The sequence below is a fragment of the Colobus angolensis genome, unplaced genomic scaffold (assembly GCF_000951035.1).
Source record: "Colobus angolensis palliatus isolate OR3802 unplaced genomic scaffold, Cang.pa_1.0 Scaffold310, whole genome shotgun sequence".
In the NCBI taxonomy this organism is placed as follows: domain Eukaryota; kingdom Metazoa; phylum Chordata; class Mammalia; order Primates; family Cercopithecidae; genus Colobus; species Colobus angolensis.
Genome location: NW_012116378.1, coordinates 1,782,750 through 1,807,814, shown reverse-complemented (window position 1 = coordinate 1,807,814; position 25,065 = coordinate 1,782,750). Strand labels below are relative to the sequence as shown.

General features: G+C 37.8%; 2 protein-coding genes across 5 annotated transcripts in view; one reads left to right on the top strand and one right to left on the bottom strand.

The window, feature by feature from the left end:
• The window catches only part of ARHGAP6 (Rho GTPase activating protein 6), a 546,871-nt gene that overhangs the window by 149,826 nt on the left and 371,980 nt on the right, over positions 1-25,065 (bottom strand). The window lies entirely within an intron of this gene.
• AMELX (amelogenin, X-linked) lies at positions 14,339-21,692 on the top strand. 3 transcript variants are annotated; one of them, XM_011950887.1, is made up of 7 exons: positions 14,339-14,394; positions 15,715-15,780; positions 17,709-17,756; positions 19,031-19,072; positions 19,164-19,205; positions 19,476-19,901; positions 21,538-21,692. In XM_011950887.1, the coding sequence occupies exons 2-7, from the start codon at positions 15,727-15,729 to the stop codon at positions 21,541-21,543; spliced, it is 618 nt and encodes a 205-aa protein (XP_011806277.1). In that variant the 5' UTR covers positions 14,339-14,394; positions 15,715-15,726; the 3' UTR covers positions 21,544-21,692. The 3 variants fall into 3 exon arrangements, with proteins under 3 accessions (XP_011806277.1, XP_011806278.1, XP_011806279.1); XM_011950888.1 differs by lacking the exon at positions 19,031-19,072; XM_011950889.1 differs by lacking the exons at positions 17,709-17,756; positions 19,031-19,072.

The window sequence follows — 25,065 nt, the reverse complement described above, 5'->3', positions numbered from 1 at the left end:
AAAAAAAAAAAAAAAAAAAAGTGGCTGAGCCAGCATCTGAACATAATCTGATTTAGAGCTGGGGTCTTCTATAAGCACTAGCTCAATAGTCCTCTACTGGGGTGATTCTGCCCCTCAAGGGACATTTGGCATTGCCTGGAGACATTTTTGGTTGTCACAACTGAGGAGGAAAGTGCCGGTTGTGATGGGTGGAGTCCAGGGATGCTTCTCAACATCCTACAGTGCACAGAACGGCCCCCACAGCAAAGAATGATCCCACCCTAAATGTCAATAGTTCCAAGGTTAGGAAACACTCCTCTAATCTAATGTCTCCTAATGTCAGGGAATTCTGAATGGGACATTTTTTGGTAAGACATGCAAGTGACTCTCACCTCCAGGTTAGAATCTTCTTTCTCTACCTGGGAAAGGAGGTTATCTCAATCTGGAGTGGATGGTACTTAGTGCCACAGAGTCCATTTGCTGTACATTATTATAGCATCAATTTACTCAAAAGTTTAAGCTGGCATCCTAGGACACTAGGTCATTTTATCTTTTTGTCCCTCAGTGGATACATGAAAGAGGCATTAGCTCACTAGAGCGTGACTGAAAAGGGCCAGAAGATTCTGGTTTTTGTTAGTCTTGCCTTGTAGTCAAGAAGACACAATAGCAGCATCTGTGTCACAGATTATGGTACTAGCAAAGGGATATATCCACAATAGGTTACTTGAGGTCCAGACCTAGCCTAAAAGTCAAAATATTTAGGCCAGGCATGGTGGCTCACATCTGGAATCCCAGCACTTTGGGAGCTGAGACGGCAGGATTGCTTGAACCCAGGAATCTGAGGCTGCAGTCAGACATGATTGTACCACTGCACTCCAGTCTGGGTGACAGAGCAAGACTCTGTCTCAAAAAAAAAAAAAAAAAAGAATCAATTTTTTTTTTTCAGAGCAGTTCTGCCATACCTACTCAAAATGTAATTGTGAATACCATTTGACCAAGCAATTCTAATATCTACTTTACAGAAATACTTGCAAAATGTGCAAGATACATTTGCAAAGACATTCACTTCAGCATAATTTCTGATAGCAAAAAAAACCCAGTCACCAATAAAAATAATGGAAATGTGAGCATATGTTCACCAAAATATGTGTGTTGGAATGTTCATAGCAGCATTATTCAAAACAGCCCCAAACTGTAAATTATCCAAATGTTCATGAAAGTAGACTGAATAAATTCCCATTATGGTATATCACATAATGGAAAACTATGCAGTAATGGGAATGATAAAACAAACTCCAAACACCTACAACAATACAGATGAATCCCAGAGACATCAGGTTGAGTGAAAGAAGTCTGACACAAAAAATAACATGCTGTAGGATACCACTAATGTAATCTATAAAACCAGATAAAACCAGTATGTGCTACAAAAATACAGAATAGGGGTTACCTCTGGGGAGAAGTGACTGGAAGGGAGTCCAGGGGATCCCTCTGAGGTGGTGGTCAGGGATGGTTCTTCATCTGGCACAGGTGTGTTCACTTTGCAGAAATTCATTAAGTTGTAAACTTATGTGCACTTCTCTACATGTGTATTATAATCTACCAAAAATATATAAATACTTATCATATATAATTAATTTTATATTAGTTATATACACATATGCTTAAACAAACATAAAAAACCTAAGTGTCCATCAGTGGGCAACTGGCTAAACTATGGGATACCTATTCAATGGAATTCTGGGCAGTCATGAAAAAAACGTGGAGTAGCTCTCTCTGAATAAATTTGGAAAGATATCCACTATATGTAAAGTTAAACAAAGAAGTTGCAGAACACAAGTTACGGACATAAATCTTTATTATAATTTAACAGGGAGATCCGGGGTTATATTCTCAAATGGCTACTTGAGGATGGGATTTGTAGGACTTTGACACTCTGCCTAATGAATTTTTATAGTGTTGGAATTTATTTACAAACACGTTTTATGTTTGTACTGAGGGAAAAAAGGACATTTAGAAAATTAAGATGAACAAAACATATCTTAAGTTTGAGATTGTTATTATTTCATCATCCATGAAGATTAGGGTTTCTGATAGATGAAGGAAAGAATAATGGAATAAACGCAGTGTCTTGCCTTCAGGGTTGCTATCTGAACCCATTGATGGAGGTCACTTTGGTTTGTTGCTGGCAATCTTAACAATGGTTTCAAATTAGCACTTCTTTGCTGGGTTGCTCTACATTCAAATCTAGTTGTGGTGTGGCCACCACAAACAAGATTCTTGGCCACACAAAGAATGTGTCTACAAAATGGTAAAACAACTGAATTTGTTTGATTAAAATAACAAAACCATATACTCAGAGGAAGGAAAAATCAAAACAGCTACACCCGAAGTAATTCACTCAGATGGGTGGTTCATGAAATGCACCCATTCATTAAATCAACATGTTAGCAGCCTCAAGTGGACTCTGTGAGAGATTCAATTGCAATGCAATACTCCTAAATAAATCAAGAGATCATAAAAGACACTTTTTTTGGCCCATCATTAGCAAACATTTTCTGAGTGCTCACTGTGGTTCTGCCATCCTGCTAAAACTCTGGGGATGTGATATCACCTTTATAATTGCAAATGTCATTGTGTTGAGTGTTCTTAATTCCACCCATGACACTGAATGGAAATTAGAAAAAAATCCACTGATTCAGGCAAAGTTGATAAAACTACAACTTCTCATATACAGTAAAGGTCTGACAGATGTAACAATTCATAAGGTAGAATAAGTTGTGCTCAATGGATCTCAACCACGGCTACATGTTGTATTTGATCGAAACAGAATTTCTGGAGGTGGCAACTGGCCATCGATATTTATAAAAGCTCCCTCAGGTGATTCAAAAACATAGTAAGAGTTGGAGCCATTGCTTAGACCGAGTAAATCAGAAACTAGGTAGAAAGGAACCCAGGCAAAAATATTATTTAAAAGCTACATGAATGGTTCAAAAACATAGTCTATGTTGAGAAACACTGCTTCTAAATTTATGTTATAAATGAAGCCAGCGGTGACACTTCAAGAAGCATTTTGTAAAGAGACTCAGTACCACCTCTCCTTATCTTGTGCAGTTTTGTTAGTAAATGATCACAAGGTAGTATTCTACCGTGTTATGGTTTCAGATGTTTCATGTAAATTATATCTATTATCTCCATGTTCTCTATTTACAACATTTCATTTGATTTCAATGACAATCCTATACAGAATGTAATATTATCCCCATTTTACATAGGAGGCTAACAAGGCTTGACAGAGATTCAGCATCAATCCCTCAGTTTTACAAAGTCAAGATTCCACAGTCTATATAGTCATATTATGCTCTATATGCCTGAAAGCAGTGTACCAAACAAACAAAGAATGTTTTCTAAGTGTCTATTATGAGCTAAATTCTCTTCTAGGCACTGAGGAGATGGAGAATAACTATAAGATAGGGTCTTCTTTAGGACACAGCTCACAGTCTAGCTGAGAAGCTAGTATCAGATGGCCATGTTTGGAGGATTTTGCAGGAAGATTTCTGAATTGGTAGGAGATTGGTCCTGACTGGATTCCTTCCAAGATTTTTCTCTATGACACAAATTTTGCTGGAGAATAAAAGTAAAATTATTTGTGTAGGAGGCAGAATAATGCCCCCCAAAATATGTCCACATTCAAATCTCAAGAATATGTGAATATGTTATGCTACCTGGCAAAGAGGAATTAAAGTTGCAGATGGGATTAATGTTGCTAATCATATGCTGTTAAAATAAAGAGATTGTCCTGAATTATGTATATGGGACTAATATAATCATAGGAGCAACTTAAATGTGGAACAGGGAGGCAGAAGGGTCAGTGTCAGAGTGATGTGATGTGAGAAAGACTCACCAGGCCATTTCTGACTTTGAAGATGGAGGAAGGAACCATGAGCCAAGGAATGTGAGTGGCCTCTAGAAAACGGAAAGGTCAAGAAAAATGATTCTCCCCTGCAGTCACCAGGTACCATGATTTGAGCCCAGTGAGACCCATTTCAGACTTCTGACCTCTGGAACTGTAAGATAATAAATTTGTGTTGTTTTAAGCTACTAAGTTTGTGGTTATTTATTATAGAAGTAACAGGAAACCAACACAATGTCTTCCCAATTTTTGAAGAGGGAAATAGAAGGCTCAAAAAAGGAGAAATTTTGTAGCTTTTACCCAAGCTATCATATCTGTAGTCCCAAATCTTGATCCCTTTCTCAGGCCTATTAAATGAGAATCTGCCTTTCAACAAGGTCCTGGCCTAGTCATGTGATTTCTAGCAAGCTCCCAGGTGCTGGTGGTCCCCAAAGGCTCTCCGATTTAAGCATTAAAGTTCATCAGAATCATGGGGAAGCTTGTTAAAATAACACAGATTGCTGGGCCCTACCCCAAGAGTTTTGGATTCAGTAGGTGTGGGAGGGGGCTCACAACGTGCATTTCTAATAAGTTCCCAGGTGATACCAATGCTGCTGGTCCAGTCACCACATTTTGAGAGCCACTGCATCAGATAACACTAATAAACATGTAAGAGGAAAGAAGTGGCACTTATTATTCAACTAAAATCCATGATGGACCTCATTATTAACTGACATTTTATAGCAAGTGAGTGATCTGTTTAACAGTCTGTACTTTATATACTTCCTCTGTGAAAAAGGCACCACATAGCCCTGGGGTTTCGGGCAACACTTGTGGGCAAAAATAGCCACATCTTTGGAACACCAAAGCATCAAATCCATAGATGTATTTCCCCAAAACCCAAAAACACATTTTCACGTGTATCCATATTTTCTCCTTGCAGCATTCCATATGGCACAACTGGCAACTGTGGGTATTGACATGCTCCACATCTTATAAGACAACCTGAGGCACTGGGAATTTGCTTGAGCAAGATTTCCCAACTTCAATGCTACTGACATTTGGGGTTGGATAATTCTTTATTTGGGGGGCTTTCCTGTGCATTGTAGAATACTTAACAGCATCTCTGGCCTCTACCCACTAGATGCCAGGAACATCCGTATCCTCCAATTGTGACAACCAAAAATGCTTCCAAATATTATAAAATGCACCCTGAAGGGCACAATCATTCCTGGTTGAGGCCCACTAGTTTATCTGATTCTCATGAATGTTTTTACGAAGATATAATAGATCTGGAAAGAGATCATTGAGTTCCACAGCACACCTTGGACAGGACATAAGATTCCTGAGTTGCTGTTTGGTCAGATAATGAATTCAAGCTGATCCATATCATGTTGGGCCTTCTGTAAGCTACTGAGTGGGGAACATATCTTTCCAGATGAACAATGACACAGATTGGTTTTTTTTTTCCAAACATTTTGCTCTTACTCAATTTTACAGCTGATCTGTGAGACCCAAACTCCCTCAGATGTTCTGTCTATTCCCCATCCTAAATGCCAGGGTGGGAGAACAGGTAAAGGGGAGAATCTTAAAAATATGCACATTTGGCCGGGCGCGGTGGCTCAAGCCTGTAATCCTAGCACTTTGGGAGGCCGAGACGGGCGGATCACGAGGTCAGGAGATCGAGACCATCCTGGCTAACACGGCGAAACTCCGTCTCTACTAAACTAGCCGGGCGTGGTGGCCAGCGCCTGTAGTCCCAGCTACCCGGGAGGCTGAGGCAGGAGAATGGCGTGAACCCAGGAGGCGGAGCTTGCAGTGAGCTGAGATCCGGCCACTGTACTCCAGCCTGGGTGACAGCAAGACTCCGTCTCAAAAAAAAAAAAAAAAAGCACATTTAAATTTTGAAAACATCTTTGAAACATGTATTTTAAAATAAATGTAAGTCAGCTTGAGTTTAAGGGCCTCAGTAATATCCCTGATAAAAACAAGAGCTACATTCTGTAATTGCTATAGTCCACGATAAATAAAAAGGAAATCTACATTTTGTACTTACAGAGAAGCCACTATATAATGGCAACCTACTTGTAAACACAATCTGGTTTTACTAACTTGCATCTGATAGCAATGCCATACACAGGGCATCAAGTCCTAGAGGGTCAAGGCTGCACAGTCTAAGGTAGTTTGAGAGAACACTTCCTTTAAACTGAGAAAAACAAAGGTACCAGTTATTACCTCAATCACTTTGTGATTCCCACTTTGAGCAGGACAGATCCTAAGAACTAGAAAGGATCATAGTCATGATTTCTTTAGCCCATTTATTTACAAACGGATTTACCAGGGAGGATGAGAGCTTCCTTTACTTACACAATTCTGAAAAGAAAAGAGGTCACACTTATACTTTCTGAAATTTACATATTTCTAAAGTCCACGTGCTGCCTCTTTTTCCTCCATTCCTGAGACTAAGTTAGATTAGTAGGGTATGATCATACTGTGATTGCCCACTTGTTTTTGTTACCTACGGTATAAATCAAATTTCATGCTTCCTTTTGCTGTTCAAGGGGTGTTTATAGTCTGCAGAGTAATGTTAAAGCTGACTTAAGTAAGGCTCTTTGAGAACCATTAATTCTTACTGTTGTAACATAAAACAGCCCAAATCCAAATTCAGACACTTTTTGAATTATTGACACCATGCTTTCAGTCCTTTATAAGGAAGATAAAGACCACTGGCATACACTATTTAATTTTAAAATAATAATTTCTATCTTTTAAAATTTATTTTTATTTCCATAGGTTTTTGGGGAACAGGTGATATTCAGTTACATGAGTAAGTTCTTTAGTGGTGATTTGTGAGATTTTGGTGCACCCATCACCCTCTATCTCTTTTAGTGACCGAAAAAATGAGTGTTTTTTCCCACCAGCTATTGTTTGAACAATAACTTCATCTAAATAACAGTTGTGCGTCTTTCCCCTAGTCATCTCTGTCCTATTTTCTAAACGAATCACAAGAGTTTTGGAACTCGGGGTACAAACTTTGGACTTTCACAGACCCTGAAATAGTTGTCTTTCCACAACAGCACCCTGGGTCCAGGCACACACCTCACTTTATACAACCCTACACTGAGCTCAGTTCTTAGGTAACTGCTAATCTGTGGGTTTCAGCTGGGGGCAAATTTGCCCTCTCATTCCCCACCAAACATATGTGATGTCTGGAGACACTTTTGGTTAGTCACAACTTAAGAGGGCGGGTGGTTGCTGCTAAGAGGGAGGGTGGCCTGCTACCTAGAAGGTAGAGGCCGGGGATGCTGCTAAACATCCCGCAGCAAAGAATTATCTGGCCCCAAATGCCAAGAGTGCTAACACTGAGAAACCTTTTTGTAGAGGTTCTCAGAGACCCATTTTCCAACCATATGTTGTAGGACTCTATTTCTATCAAATGTCCCAAACAAGCAAATCCATAGAGACAGGAGATAGATTGGTAGTTGTCTAGGGCTAAGGGGAGGGGAATGGGAATTGACTGTTACTGGGTATGGGATTTCTTTTCAGGTGATGAAAATGCTCTAGAACTAGACTATGGTGATGGTGGCAAACTTGGACGAGTTGATGGGTGCTGACGAGTTGATGGGTGCAGCACACCAACATGGCTCAAGTATACATATGTAACAAACCTGCACGTTATGCACATGTACCCTAGAACATAAAGTATATTAATAAAATATATATATATACTAAAACCCACTCAAGTGTACCCTTTCAATACGTGAACTTTATAGTATGTGAATTATGTATTAATAAAGTTATTAAATCACTTTTTATAGAACTTTCATTAACTAACTTTTATTTCTTACTAAACAAAAGCTTGTATTGTAGAGCAGTTTTGAATAGCTGTAGGTTTCTCTGGAGAATATTCTCTGGTAACAGTTTTTGAATGCAACCTTATATTTCACAGAAAAAACATTATGTTCTTTATTTTTACGAACTTATCTATTTCCAGCTGTTCTCATAATGTTATCATTTTATCTGGGGCCCTGACATATGCCTCATTCATCTGTGAGCAAGTGGGTGAATAGTGTCTGAGCCAGGGCCAAAGCCCAGGGGTCTTGCATCTGCTCTGGCTTTCAATGTGATGTGAAGACAGCCAAGTCATCTGATTGCTTTGTGTTTCTACCTTCTCATTCTTGACACAAGTCTGAGCTTCCAGATGAACTTTCTTGTAGAAACCCTAGCAAGCAAGGACAGTGGATACAAATGCTCAGTGCTTTGCCACTGCAGAGGGGACACAAGTGGATTTCCCTGTCCAACATTCAGGGTCTCTCTGTTCCCAACAGCCATCTGCCATTGCCATTTTTCTACCTAAAACCTCTGCTGCCTCCTTTTTTCTGCACACCAAGCATGCTCTGCCCATTCCCGTTTCTCTTACTTCAATGACTCAGCCCTATGAGGAAATGGCCTCTATATCTATCCAAATCCTTCACATCTCCAAACCCTGAAGCCCCTGGCACACAATGAACAATAGAATTATTTTAGGCAAGGAATTCTACATTTAATTGCTAAGATCATGGAAGCATGAGAAGATGTCACGTTTTGGCCTTCAGCTCCTCTTATGCCCTCCACCTTGCACCACACCAGCAGTACTGGGTTCCTGCCAGCTAGCTAACACAATGGGCCATTTCCATGCTGGTGTCTTTGTGCTGATCCCAGAGATGCTCAGGTGAACACCTCATCTTCTTCAAGAAATTGTTTAAAACTGACCACCCTATTGAAATGTGCAACTCAGTACTTCTAATCCTTCTTAGCTGCTCTACTTACTCCTTTTCCATAGGCTTTTTCTTCTGCTGTACTTATTTATTATATCCGTTGTTCATAGTTGCTTTCTGTGAGACTGCGAGTAGGAGTCTTTGCGTGTTTTAATCACTGATGTAAAACATAAACCTAGAATATACCCGGCATGCGGCAGATGACCAATAAACATTTAAACATGTAAAATGCTTAGAACTATGGCTGGCAATAAAGGTTAGTTTCATCTTCATCATAGTCATCATCATCAACTTTATCATCATGGGGCAACCCTTACACTATTGTTCTGTACCATTACACTGTGTTTAGCCTTTTATGTATCTATATTTTACATAATGTATAAAGGCTGTAAATTTTTTGAGGGCTGATACCATACCGTATATATTTGTTAATATGTGTCTTTTAAAAAATTAAGATATAATTCACATACCATAAGATTCACCACTTTAAAGTGTACAATTGAGTGGCTTTTAGTACATTGACAAGATTGTGCAACCACCACCACTATCTAACTCCAGAACATTTCTATCATCACAAAAAGAAACCTGGTGCTCATTAGCAGTAACTCCCCATTTCCTGCTTCCCTCAACCCCTGGCAACTATGAATCTACTTTCTGTTTCTATGGATTTTGCATATTCTTGGCATTTCCTATATAGTCATACAGTATATGGTATTTTATGACTGGCTTCCTTCACTGAATGTAATGTTTTCAAGGTTTATCCATGTTGTCGTATGGATCAGTGCTTCATTCCATTTTATGGCTGAACAATATTTTTAAAAATTACTAATCTGTGTATGTCTCCACCGAACCTCAGCAGGAAAGTTGAACTTACTTTGGTGTATTTTACCCAATAAACAGGAATAAAAATGCTTGTTTTTACATTACTGACCTACCTCTTTTAACACAGATGTACCATTTTCACTCCTGACAGTTACCAGTTAATTATAATCCAAACAACACACTCTTCAACTGCATATAATTTCCCTTGTTGAAAATTGTTCCACCTGATATTTAGCAAATACCTATGGAATTTTCAAATTACAAGTTGTATGAACTCTTACTGTGAATGTTTATATTATTAAAATATTTCCTACTCATGATTTAAAAGGGCTCTCTCACTTTAAAAAATCATGGGTTTTTTTTTTTTTTTTGTCTTGGATTTTACGTTCAACCTTTTTTCCCCCTAAGAATGAACATTGGATACACCCAGAGCCTATGCAAGTAGCACTATCACTTACTCATCTCTCTTGCTGAATGTGAATGAGAAATATCATACTCCAAACTTCTTGTATTTCCCCCGCATTTGTTGCATTCACAGATTATTTAAAAGAAATAAATGTAAACCTTGGCTACCCAGAGATTTTCAAGGAGTCCCTAGATAACTACTGTTAGTCTTTTGGTGAATATCTCCCCAAATGGAGAAACGGGAGAGCAGGGAGGGAGGGAGAAAAAAATTAGAGAAGGGGACTTTAAAAAACCTATTTTTCCACTTAACAATGTGTCACCAACATCTTTTTATGTTGACAAATACAGAGTGACATCCTCATCTTGAATGCTATTTGTGCCATAATCAATTTGAACCAGCCCCACTATTGGTAGACATTTTGTTTTAAATATTACTTCATAGGCCAAGCGCAGTGGCTCATGCCTGTAATCCCAGCACTTTGGGAGTCCGAGGCAGGCAAACCATGAGGTCAGGAGATCGAGACCATCCTGGCCAACATGGTGAAACCCTGTCTCTACTAAAAATAGAAATATAAAAATTAGCTGGGCATGGTGGCATGTGCCTGTAATGCCAGCTACTCAGGAGGCTGAGGCAGGAGAATCACTTGAACCCGGGAGGCAGGGATTGCAGTGAGCCGAGATGTGAAGGATTTGGATAGACACAAAAAGAAAGAAAAGAAAAGAAAAAAGAAAACAAACCACAAATTTATCTATCATAGTGTATTTGTTTGGAGTATATTATAATTTGAACTAAGAGGTCAGAGCCAAATGTAATGAGAATGTTAGGATAATAGATCCTAGCACTTTTACAGCATCTCCCTTTTCAGGTACTTATCAGAGGTCATTTGCACAAAAATCCACAGGAGCAGTTGACAGCGATGCTGAATTATCCATCTTAGCTATTAAAAAGGTCCATCTAAATCACTGTAGGATTTCTTTCAGAATCCACATTTTCTTTTCTTTTTTTTTATTATTATTATACTTTAAGTTCTAGGGTACATGTGCATAACGTGCAGATTTGTTACATATGTATACATGTGCCACGTTGGTGTGCTGCACCCATCAACTCGTCAGCACCCATCAACTCGTCATTTACATCAGGTATAACTCCCAATGCAATCCCTCCCCTGTCCCCACTCCCCATGATAGGCCCCAGTGTGTGATGTTCCCCTTCCCATGTCCAAGTGATCTCATTGTTCAGTTCCCACCTATGAGTGAGAACATGCGGTGTTTGGTTTTCTGTTCTTGAGACAGTTTGCTGAGAATGATGGTTTCCAGCTGCACATTTTCTATATTTACAATGTCATGGAAAACTTTTCTACATTTTCATTAATTAATCAACACATTTATCTAGCACCTACTTTGTATAAGAGCTTTTTCTAGGTACCAAGGAGCACCCAAGAAACTATAAGACACAATACGTGATTTCTAAGGGTTGCAATGGAGTCAAAGTTACAATGTATATTGGGATTCCTCAGTGGTTTTGTGCCTAAGATCTGAAGAGCATACAACTCCAACTCTACCCCAGCAAAAAAAACAAATATCCTAGAGAATGATGTTTTCTTATAAGTAAACATCTACAGAGAAAATATTTAAAAGCCAACGTTGGCTCCAGCTACTTAAGAAGACTCACTGTTGAAATTATTCTAGAATATTGGTCAACCCTGGGGATGCTTTAAAAGAAGACTCAAGAGCTGAACTCTTATAGATGATAGGAAAGGCTTTTCAAACTCATAATACCTGACTTATCCAAAGACCACCCTCATACCCCAAGTGCTGTTGAAACCCAGGCAGTAAGTCAATGGAGAGGAACTCCAAAACAAAACAAACACCCTCCCAGCAGTCAAAAATAAGTGTCACAAAACCGAAATTCATTTGCTTTTCTCACAGATGAGGCCCTCCCAGGCCAGCCCCACTTAGAGTGTTCCTTTACTTTCAGTTCATCCATACTTTAACAAGTTTGGGCATATGATGTTCTAGCATACTATAAATTAGAAGCAGCAAATTAGAAGCAGGGAAGTTGCTAGCATAAGCACTGTGAGAACAGCAAAATGTACTGGGCTGCGAGTCAAGAAAAAGAATACCTACTACAAAAAATGAGCAAAAGAACTATTTTATGCAGTCAATTTATTCATAAATAAAATAATTGCTTATAGGAAAAATATTTCAACTGAAATTTCATTTTCCTCAAAAACATTCAGCAATTTTTAAGCTGTGTAAGAGGGGCCTAAATTAGTGGAAGAGATTTCAAACACAGATCCATATTTTACTGTCCTATGACTCAGGATATGCAGTAGGGGAAAATCAATTATTTCTATGGAATCGGCCATCAAAGCTTGTTCAACTGTCCATGGTGAATTAGCGGTAACTCACTATTCAGTGGTCCAGAGGAATTAATGCCACATTAAGGAAGCATCCTGTTGATCATTATGGCCAAATATATCATCCTCTCATTCTTAAAAGGTGAGAAAAAGTGTTAAGATCAATCTTTCTATAACTACAAGGCCACTAGTAATTCATCATTGACTTCATTAGTAGAGATTACCCACAACTTTGTAGAAAAAAAATATCCTGAGTCCTTTCAGGCACTCCAGTATATGTAATTATAGAAAATGGGGGAAAAAGATTGAAAGTGAACATAACGTGATCCACATTTTCTTTCCTCTCCCTTACCACCTTGCTGTACACCCCTGCTAATCCTCCTAAGGTCCATTTTCCAACTTCTTTCAAAGGGAATCCTTCTTGTCTCTGATAAAAAATTCACCAATAAATATATTCATAAATAAATGCAAATCCTGAGGACATGTGATTTTTAGAATCATATTCTATGTTTCTTTTCATGCATACATTTTACCTGTTACAATCTTCCACTTCCTTCTTTGCAATCTCTCTCTCCCTGATTGGAAGGTCTTAACTTTCTTTGCAATGTTCATGCCTACTGATTTATCCCCAAAGATTATCTTGTAATCTTGTTTATTAGCATTCTTTAAATATTTACTGTATGCCAGCTGACAGGGTTGGGGAGAGTAATAAATAGCCTTCCATTTCCCCAGAGATGTCGCTCATCTACTTTTCACGCTAATTCCCTGAGCTAGGTTCTGTTATTATTCTCATTCTACATATCAGGAAATTGAGGCTCAGACAGGCTAAGTAATTTGTATATATACATATAAACATATATGTATATGTACAAACTTTATAAATATTACTTGAGTATTCTAAGAGATCCAGGTATAGCATCAACTGTATCTGGGTAGATATTCAGTACCTCCTTTATTGATCTAATATTGATGGATGACTCGTCAGTTAGCTCCTGTCACTAATTACAAATTTGCTCAATTAGATCAATCTAATCAAATTCCAGAAAAAAAGAAAAAAACTCACGTGTTATACCAAGGTAGAGGGGTAAACCACACATGAATTTAATAGGTACATGATCATAGTTTCTTTTAGAGAGTGAATAGCTTTGGTTATTGCTTAGGGAAAGGAGAGGCTGCTGAGAACATGGAAATGAAGTAGCTAGCCAGACAGTTAAGAGGCTCTGGAAAATAGAGAGGAATTTGGGTTTGCCTGTATGAGAAAGTGGGATTGGGCCAGAAGGATGTGAGCAAAGAAGGGCGGCCATACTGAGAGGCCAAGTTGCTCTGTGAGATGGGAGGGAAAGGACAATATCCCCTGTGACACGAGTTTGTTTGTAAAAGACAAAATTTATTTTAAAATGTGCTGTCTGGTGTGCACTCCTTGCCTTGTAGTATAGATCATCAGTAAAAGTTTTGCTACTGCAAGAACCTTAAATTCCTGATTGTTTTTATGGTAGATCGGTTTCAGGATGGGGACGAGAAGGGGCTTTGTCCTCTGTTTTGGTGGACACCAGAGTGGTGATAAAGGAGCAGCCACAGGGAACAGAGAAAAATACCTTCAATGCAAGCAGAAAATAGAGCAGTGGTGATCCCAAAATTGTAATTCCTCAGAGAGATACTAGAGAGAGCTTTAGGTTTTTACCCAAATAGGAATTTGAATCAATTTCTCCTGATCTGAAAGGGCTGCAAAAATCCTGGAGGATATCCAGATTACACTAGAGAATCTCAACCACCTAGCTTGATTTTTTGTAAAGAACAATGTTGTTCGCTAGAACTGAGGAAAAGACGATGGCAGAGGAGCTTCTGAAAAATAAATCTGAATATATCAACATGTGCAGTCAACTAATTTGCTGACTTCAAAATAGCCTGATGAAACTCTTTGCCTGTTAAACCTATTATTGCCCATAATGAAAGATTCCATATGCACTAATCACAACATACAGCCTTATGTCTGATCATAGCTTCTAAAAAATCATGATACAGGGATTTTTAGTTATACTCAACACATTTTTCCTTTAGAAACCGGATTGGTTGTTATAGATGCCATGAATGATATAAATTGAGCTCGTAGTTGGAAGAAATCTAAAGGATCAAGCATCCCTGAGTTTCAAACAGAAACTTGCACTGAATACATTCAAAGGTATGTGGATTTTATTTATAATTTGATACCCTTTTTATTGTGCTTATTTCTTTCTCTGCATTTCTTTTAAAAGATACAAATGTATTCTACATTTCTAATACTATATGCCATCAATAGTTACTTTTTAGTTGGCCCATAATTAAATTAGACTCTGATTACTGAAATGATTTTTTTTTTTAACTTTATAATGCAACAAAGTGCTTGTTTAATTCCAAAGCTCTTTGTTGGGCCACATTTCACAGTAATATATTTATTTTAGTTAATTATCACTTAAAGTAAAAATAATACTTTCACAGACTGTGATCTACTACTTTGAAAAGCTTTTTAATTACATAAAATAGAACCATCAATGAAGTGATTTTTCTCATTAACCCAGACAAACAAAGAAAAAACAACAACAAATTTAGGAGTTAGAAAACTTCAGTGTACTTTTCATAGGCAGCATAATTACATGTAATATTCACTTCCTATACAAAATTTAAGGTCTTCTGACAGTTTTTCAAGTTAGTCAATAATTTGTGCCACAAATCAATGTGCACATTTTAGAATGACCTATTTTGATTAATGTCCCAAGGGTCTTATTTGTAGAATAATTACAGAGAAACATCAAACAAAACGAAGATTCCATTGAAAGAAAATGAAACCTCTGAGGCAGAAAGTATTCAAAATTCATTGAAAAATCACATAAAATTAGTACTATCTTCTCCTGTTAGTTCAGCCACATCTTTTGCTCCACAATCTGGAGCTCAGAGATGTTACTGGAGGGTCTTGCCTGAAGTTCTATAGATAGGAACTTCTGGAACTAAAATCTACTATCTTGGAAAATTAATATATTTTCTCAAATGATTAGTCCTTGTTTTTAACAGTAGCAGTGCCCAGGTAGACTGTGCAGGAGACATTTCTGTGCCTCCTTGTTCTAAAATTATAAAATACTGTGCACTTTGATGATCTTCCCAACCTTTAGAGCCAACTTTATTCTGTTAATCATTAATTATAAATACCATTTAGCTTCTATGACTATGGGCTGTCTGGGCATAGGAAAATGGCATGCAAAGTCATATGAGGATAGATCATTCATGTCCCTGTAACTTGTTTAGCCCTCAACCTAAATTAAATGCATCTTTGTCACTATTGTGACTCCACAAACAATGAAATAGGCTGAGAGCTGGAAATCAAATAAGACTGAAGTAAATTCACAAAGAATGGCTCCATCCTTCTTACTAGCAATAGACTAATGTAGATTATGTGTGTTTTATGGAGCATTCATTACATCCATGTTTCAGAAGAGATAAGAAAAGTGGATGTTGACTTACATTTCAGAACTATCAAGAAATGGGGACCTGGATTTTATTTGCCTGCCTCCTGGGAGCAGCTTTTGCCATGCCTGTGAGTAAAACACCCCTTGCATAAGTCAGTGTCCAATTTCACAAGCTTGAAAATAAAAATCTGCCCACAGTTGGTGAAATTAGGGTTTAAAACAGTATGAGATCAGATGTCTTCATACGTCTCCGGGTTGAAGAAACACTTCAGGAGCTTGTTTTAAAAAGACAGATTCTCAAATGCCTCTACCAAAAATTCTGATATGGTACAGCTGGGCTGGGGCCCAGGACTCCGCATTTTTATAAGCACCCCAGGAGATTCTGTTGGAACTGTTAGCTTGTAAATATCACCACCCATCTAGATGGAGGAAGCTTTTGGAAGGGACCCCTGAAAGGTCTCCACAGAAAGTGCTTAACCAGCTTTGGACAAATATTACAGAGATGCCAGTTTTGTCTAAAACCCAGTTCCTCTCAAGTTTCCAAATCTCTTCCTGCCCTCCACATATTGCTGCTGTTACCCCTCAAGGGGTAAGACTTTTGTGCTAGGAATCCACTTTTTGAGCCATCTTCCTGTTCTCAGAGGCCCCACCTCTTTGGGTACATCTGATAAGTACGTGGCTTTTTTGGTGGTTGCCTGGGATCCTGCCTACACCCAATACATAGTGATATATTTTATATTCAAATGTATTAAAGATCAGGACATTAGACCCACTCTGTCTGGACACAGGTGCATAAGGACAGAGAACTTAGATCACATGCATGCCAAGCAGGCTGCATCTGCTTTTTGGTGGAATAAAGAGCAGTTGATACAACCAGAAGCCAGCAAGCTTGCACGCCTGCCTCCTCTCTTCCTCTCTCACCCAGAAAACCAAGATTCTGTGCTCTGACTTCCTGAAATCCTGAATTGTAGCGATTCCTAGTTTCTTCAGGGGTCCCTGCCTTACAAATTCAGCCCTTTTCCCACTCTCTAAGCTGGTATTGATCAAGAGGGTATACGACCTGACTAAAACCATTCACATCCAGATGAGAATGAATAAACCTTCCTATGAAATGTGAGCATTTTTAAAGAATATAATAGAGCCAATCCTAAATGAGGCCAATGTCTGAGGGAGATTTTCTGCATGACTGTCTCTCCTCCCTGGACCCCAGGAACAACCAGAGTTCCACAATACAGGCACCAGACACTTGGCCCCCACTTTTGAGAGGATAGACAGTCCTGATTCATATCATCATTCAGGTGGCCTTTTAACTTTAAAATTTTTCTGCCATAAAACCATTGGCAGAATAATAAAAAAAGATTGGCCTAAACATCATAAATGAACTCTTTCATTTTCCATGGGATTTATAATGTTTCCACTTTGCTCCACCCATCTTGTTCTGGCATTTGTCAATCATTCCCACCTTGTGGTTTCTTTTGTGGCTTCTTTTGTTGTATGGATGTGTTGTTTACTTTGCATGTCAATTATGAGAAATCCCTTTGATATGTAAAGTACTTGACCAACTCCTGATCTACAAGGGAACATCTGTGAGACAATTCTCTCCTTGTTGATGTTTCTTTATTGTGTAAAAGAAGCACACTTCTCTCCCCAATATGGGATGAGTTTTATCAGCAAGTAAACTGTTGGGCAGGATAGGGTAGGATTCATCGAAAACACTGGGCGTGGGGGTGGGATGTTGTCCAAAGATCACTGGAGAATAAATGTGTGCTGGTTTCTGCTTCCAGGTCTCCAACCATAAGACTAGAACCCCAGGAACAGTCATATAGCTGTTTTGGACCTCTTTAAAATAAGAGGTCTCCTCTTCTACACAGCACATTTGTTCAAACTAAAAACAGACCTCAAGTATATTCTGTACTATATAGATTTTTTTAAAGTAGCTTCAGTCTCCTTTAATGTGAACAATTGCATATTGACTTAATCTCTTCCTCTCTCTTCTCTTCCTTCACTCTCTCCTTTCCTCTCTCTTTCTATTCTCCTCCTCTCCTCCCTATAAAAGCTACCACCTCATCCTGGGCACCCTGGTTATATCAACTTCAGCTATGAGGTAATTTTTCTCTTTACTAATTTTGACCATTGTTTGCGTTAACAATGCCCTGGGCTCTGTAAAGAATAGTGTGCTGATTCTTTATCCCAGATGTTTCTCAAGTGGTCCTGATTTTACAGTTCCTACCACCAGCTTCCCAGTTTAAGCTCTGATGGTTGGCCTCAAGCCTGTGTCGTCCCAGCAGCCTCCTGCCTGGCCACTCTGACTCAGTCTCTCCTCCTAAATATGGCCGTAAGCTTACCCATCATGAACCACCACTCAGGGAGGCTCAATGATAGGGCAAAAAGTCAACTCTGACCAGCTTGGTTCTATCCCAGCTAGTAAAATGTAAGGATTAGGTAAGATGTTATTTAAGACTCTTTCCAGCTCAAAAAACTCCTGATTCTAAGACAGTCACACTCTATGTGTGTCTCTCATTTGGCTCTGCTGAAATATTAGTGACTAAGTGGTATAGGAGAGACTCTGCAGAACAATGGAATGCATGAGTTTTGGACACTGGGTTTGAGGTTCTCCTCAACCTCTTACTAACTGTGTGACTTTGGGCAAATCATTTCCTCTTTCTGGAACCCTGGTTTCCTCATGTGGAGAAAGGAAATAATTATAATAACCATATTTCAAAATATTGTTTGGAGAATAATATACTTATTGAACATGAAAAATGCTTTGTCAAGTATAATATGAGCAAGTTTACTAATTTTTTTGTATCAATTAAATGTCATATTACTGTATGAAGAATCCTCAAACCTAAGTCTAACCAAGTATGTATACTGTTCAGAAAGGAATAAAATTCTTATTTCTCTCACAGGTTCAGGTAACAATCTGTGAGTTTATTTACTTATAAAAGCTGAAGACAAATGTTAATAAGAATTTGAGGCAAGATTTTCTGTTAAGCCTAAAAGATTGACACATCTGCTGAGTAAATCTGTGTTTCTAGGATGAGGGACAGTGTTTGCACCTCTCTTTTTCCCATTGTGACATCAAAGAAAAAAATGAAATTAACATCATGTCATATTATTATGTCATAATTTTGTGTTTGTTTTGCTCTTACAATGAAAAGCAGGAATTATGGAATTAAACAGATTTACTCCTTTTGTAACCTCAGTCAAGTTAATGAACCTCTTTAATTCCCCATGATCTTATCTAAAAAGTGAGAGTAATAATACTTGCCTCCTAGCATATGAGAAAAGATGAAGAATGTGTGTGATGGATGTAAACACAGTGCCTGACACACAGGAAGCACCCGAAAAATGTTTACCTTCTTCTTTCTTTTGTAGAACTCACATTCTCAGGCTATCAATGTTGACAGGACTGCATTAGTGAGTCTATATTTCATACTGCATCAGTGAGTTTCTATATTGGATGAAAGTAAATTAAATCAAATGGGTTCTAATATCTTTTTCTCTTAAGGTGCTTACCCCTTTGAAGTGGTACCAGAGCATAAGGCCACCGGTATGTAGATATTTTGTTCTTTATTCCCTGAAAATATTAGGCATGCATTAAAATTCCCATATTAAGTGAAATATCATGTCTACTCCACATACAGACATTAATGGGAAATTTAGTTTGTAAAAAATCATATCTGTGTACACAGTTACAAATTTTTGCAAAGGAAAAATGAATAAAATATTCCTATAGCCATAATGGCAAAGAAAACACTGCTGCTTCTCTGGTTGGAGTCACCTGAGCCAATGGTAAACCTGCCTCTCTGTTTCTCACCAGTACCCTTCCTATGGTTACGAGCCCATGGGTGGATGGCTGCACCACCAAATCATCCCCGTGCTGTCCCAACAGCACCCCCCGACTCACACCCTGCAGCCTCATCACCACATCCCAGTGGTGCCAGCTCAGCAGCCCGTGGTCCCCCAGCAACCAATGATGCCCGTTCCTGGCCAACACTCCATGACTCCAACCCAACACCACCAGCCAAACCTCCCTCCGCCCGCCCAGCAGCCCTACCAGCCCCAGCCTGTTCAGCCACAGCCTCACCAGCCCATGCAGCCCCAGCCACCTGTGCACCCCATGCAGCCCCTGCCGCCACAGCCACCTCTGCCTCCGATGTTCCCCATGCAGCCCCTGCCTCCCATGCTTCCTGATCTGACTCTGGAAGCTTGGCCATCAACGGACAAGACTAAGCGGGAGGAAGTGGTGAGTATATTTTGAAGCCACTACAATGGAAATTCTGTTAAAATGGTACAGCAAAATAGGTCCCAGAGTTCTAAGGTCTCCGACAACCAAGGGTCTAGAGTTGTAGTAGTTACAAGTCTATAATTCTATTAGTCCAAGCAATATGCTATACCTTTATATTAAAAACAAATTCATCTAAATGGCTTGGTAATTAAGACCACAGTTTTTATGGTAGGTTTCAATTTTACTATTACTGAATTTCTACCAGAATATATATTACCAAAACCCATTAATAGAAATATATATTACTAAACCCCATGAATGTTAAAGGCAACTGTATAAGGGAATATCAGTTTTCCTCATATTTCAAAGGTTTGACTAGCAAGAATAGGCTAGAGTTGCACTGAAGGCTTAAGAAAAGAGGGAGCAGGTAATTTTGAGAGTGCAAATATCTGAACAGGTTACAAAAGGTAGACAGGAAATCTCTTCAAAAACCTACAGGAAGATTCCCCATTTCCAGTAGTTTGCAATCTAACTTGGAGGAGGCTAAACTAAACACACTGTTAGATTCATTTTCTGTACTGGGATTCTACAGATGATTAAGCTTTTAGCAAGAAGTTACTGCAATTTAGCACGAAATCTTCCATTACAGGTAGCTCTTACAAATGAATGGGAATAGTCAACAAAACAACCTTAATCTACCTCCATAAAGTCTTACTTCTATGTATACGAGATTATGTGATCCTATCATGTATATGTATCCAACTGTAATTCCAATTTATACATGTTATTGATGATTTGCCACTGAGAAGAAGAGAGAAGTGAGGTGGAAATGACCAGGATAAGAAGCCAGGACATATAGGTTCCAGTTCTGGCTTTGCCCTCAAAGAGAAGGCAGTATGGTGAAAGTTACTTCAAATGTATGGGTGTTTTATTTTCTTTTAAATGGGGAAAATGACAAAATCAGATTATTTTCAAGCCTCTATCCAATTATAAATACCATAGTTTCTGAATTTAAAAAATCATAATATATGTCATAAATGGCTTCATAATTGTGAGCATGTTTATGGAAAATATGGGGCAGAATTTTTTGAAAATTGATTGAATCCCAAGTAATCTGGTGCCTATCATTGGCTATTTTAGTCTAAGGCACATGTTTTCTCTGTACATAGAAAATGCATTTATTTATCTCTTTATTAATAATTAACACCATGAACTTTATAATGTGCTCACATCTTGACAAAGCTATTTATGGAAAGGTGACTTTGGGAAGACAGTTTGAACTCTTTAAAACTCAGTTTCTTTTGTGTAAAATTTGAGTATAAACATTGATAGCTTCTTAGAGTTAATTTTATGGAAAACAAAATAGCATGATAAGCTTGGAGCCTGGCATGCAAGAAGTCTCCCCGAAAAGGTAGCAATTGTTATTTTATTATAAAATAATAGGCTTTAAGTGTCCTGAAGGTGGAAGCAGTCCTCATGGACACCTAATATCTAATGACAACAAAATAACAAAGAAACTTTGGAAATTATAGAGTTCAGCTTAAATGGTTGTACATTGTTTTGAGAAAACTGAAGCCAGACATGTTATTGTAAATGGTACTCACTAGGAACATCTGTAAATTATTTTAACTGTTCTTTTGCTATTTTTTTTCAGGATTAAAAGATCAGAATATGAGAGGGGAATGAATACTTCAGTTGCTTTCAGGAATGGCACAAGAACACAATGATTTTTGCTTATAATCACTTTACTTAGCAAATTCTGTAACTAAAAAAGTACCATTAGCAGACAATAAAATGCATTAAAAATCATTCATGTCTTTGTGTTGAATGAAACTTAAATTTTCCTATCATTTGAGACGATATATTATGAATGAGTATTCTTGAATAAGGTAGGAACTGCTCATTTAGTCATACAAATTCACCATTTGGCAAGCAAATAAGGAATATATTTCTCTTTAGAGAAAATTTAAATTATACTATCTCAAATCTTTTTTAAAAAATGAAGTTTAAACATCAGTTAAAACAGTTGATAAAATGAAAATTTATGAACATGTACAATAACTAAAACCTGAACCAAATGAAGGGAAGTTTATATGAAAAATTCTTTACGTTAAAAAATATAAACTTTTGAAGAATGTTTACATTATGAAACAAATTAGGACATGGAACACTGGCTTTATACTTCACACCACATTGGCAATCAAAATCTGGTCTTTTGATCTCACTCTGTGGAAAAAGATTTTTAAATGAAATTATGTGATATGCATAATAATGTACTGAATTTAAAGTTATTCAAGTAATTTGTTTTCCCCAAAAAATGTTATCAATGGAGCTTCAAATAGAGAATTGCAGTGATTTTAAATACAAGTCATTTCTTTCACCTCCTAACTTTAAGATGATAAATTGTACTGCATAGTCTTCAAAATGTTAACAAATGCATAAAATGGACTCAAAACAAGTTTTCTTTCCCACTCATATTTATATTTGAATCCTTTTTTCTTCCTACACCCACGCAGAATTGTAAACAGTCTTTGCAGGGTTTATATTACACAAACCCATGGTAACTTTATTCCAGTACCTTTATGATTAAGGCCCCTTAATCATTTTCTGGAATGAATAAACATAACTTTACTGGGAGGGTGTCAATATTCAAACAAATAACTTGATTTTAAAGAATTTAGACTCAATTTTTTAAAGGTAGAAAAGCTTAATCAATTGGCATGGACCACTTCTAATCAATTGAGTCAATATTTATCAAACACACTCTAGGGCAAGGCACTTATTCCATGTGCTGGTGAAAATAGTAAGGCCCCATCCTTAAGGAATCTAGAATCTACCAAAGGGATAAAATAAGCCCACAAATAACGATTAAAAAGGTCAAATGGTATTAATACTATGACAGAAGTCCAGTCAAAATATTCTGGCAAACATGGCAAATATCCTTGGCTAGCTGTCCGACAGCTTTCCTCACCACTCCTTTCCTGTTGGCAGAGCTGGAATCTATCCCAGCATTCAGCCACAGTTTCCAAATCAAAATTCAGATATGTAGTGTGATAATACAGTGGAATGTTTCAAACCAGAGACATGCATTAACTGGTAATTATACTCTGTACTTGCACTGTCAAATATGATAGCCCTGTCCTATGTGGCTATTTAAATATAAATAAATTAAAATTAAATAAAACTTAAAATTCAATTCCTCAGTCATAGTAGACACATTTTAAGTGCTAAGTAGTCACATGAGGCTAATGGCTACCATACTGGACAACACAGATACAGAATATTCCCATCACCACTCAGTTTTATCAGACAGCATTGTTCTATGTACTACTTCTTGAAGTTGAAAAATAATTCTTATTAATTCAAATATTTTAAACAAAAGATGAAACAAAACAGATTTGCTGGTTGAAACTGAAAATCTCAACTACCCACAGCAAGTTGTTCCCCAAGCATGCCCGTAATCCTGATCTTGTATGAGAATTTTCTAAGAACTGTAGATGTGCCATTCTTTTCCTCAGGCCAAACTTCACATACTAAAATGGTTTCCCCTCTAGTTTTCATTTAGAACAGATAAATCCAGAGTTCAGGTGTATACAGACTTCAGAAGATATTTACATTCTTTTCTATTTTGTGGTTCAAACAAATAGTGCAACATAACACAGAGGCAGGCACACATTCATGTTACACACACTCACACACCCATAACCATGCATGCCTTCTGGGTTTACCTGTAGTAGAAAGACACATGTGGAGACATGTGCCATTTGAGTAACTTGAAATTTTATATAAAACTTCTTTCCATTACAATCATTTAGAGAATGATTATGTGGTTATGGTATTCATTATCACCACCAAGACATATTACAGTTCTTCCAAAACAAAAATTATATCAAGAAAAAAATGATCAAGCTGTACATTTCATTTGCAAGCAATGTCAAGTTTACCATCTCCTTTCTCAATTCCACACAAAATAAAAATACAGACTTTTCTCTAAATCTGAAGCTCTTCCTTTGGTAGTAAACAATAGCTGAAAATACCAAAATTGAGTTTAAGGCCAAGACTTTTAAAAAGAAAATAAATTAGTAGACAGCTGTATTAATTGGGAAAAAATAACCCAAGAGATCCTGCTATGAACAGCTTAACGTGAGACTAATAAGAGAAAAACGACTCCAACCAATTTCCTACATTTCCAGAACACAGTAGCATTTAGTAGTACTCCACATTGCTTTAATAAAATAGTCATCAGCTTATGTCTGTTGTGAAATTCTTGTTAGTTGGAGTTTTTACTTATTTTTGTGATTTGGCTTTCAATTCCTTTTGCCCCTATTTGATCTGGAGCCTTATCAGCAAGGGCCATAGGCTGACATTCATTTAGATATTAAAAAGTACATCCCTGTTGGGAAAAGTCCATGCTGGCCTCATTTGAAACACCTGACTCTTCCAGATGATAAATAATTATGGAGGAATAAGATTGGGCTGGGAGTCGTGAAGAGTTGAAGACAGAAGAAAGGAGTGATCATTTGGGTTCAAAACATTTACCTCAATAAATCACACTTGAATCCTCTATCACAAAATCTAAATCAATAAAGCCCATTTGCAAATATCATTGTCCTATGGTCAACAAAAAACACCATAGCACCCAGAATTCACTTTACTGTTAATTTAAAAAATGAACAATACTAAAATCTCAATTCCTTCAAACAGCCAAATTTTGTTTGCCTCTCCAGATATTTTTCCATGCTTCATATTTGGCCATGGAATGTGCAGGCTCTGGGGGTGTCAGTTAAGTGTCCACAGAAGCACAAAGATGGCTTTCCAGTGTGGTGGTAGGGGGTGCAGCCTCCATAATCAAACCATTTGGTTCACAATCATGACCACTGCCTATCTGCTGTGGAAACTTGGACAATGTTTTTGGCCTCTCTATGGCTCAGTACACTCGTCTATAAAATGTACTAATATCATACTCTGAGTCTTTTCATGTTAATGAGCCCTAAGCTCAATAAATGTTGGCTACAATTCTTATGATGAGGAAGAGAACTTTGTCCTGTCTCTGTAGACTCCCAAAGAGAACACTACCCAGTTGGAAGCAGGAGTGATACAAAATTTGGATTTGACATGGAAGTTTTTGATGCCACAGGCACTGAAGTACATCATGTTTGTCTTTTTTTTTTTTTTTTTTTTT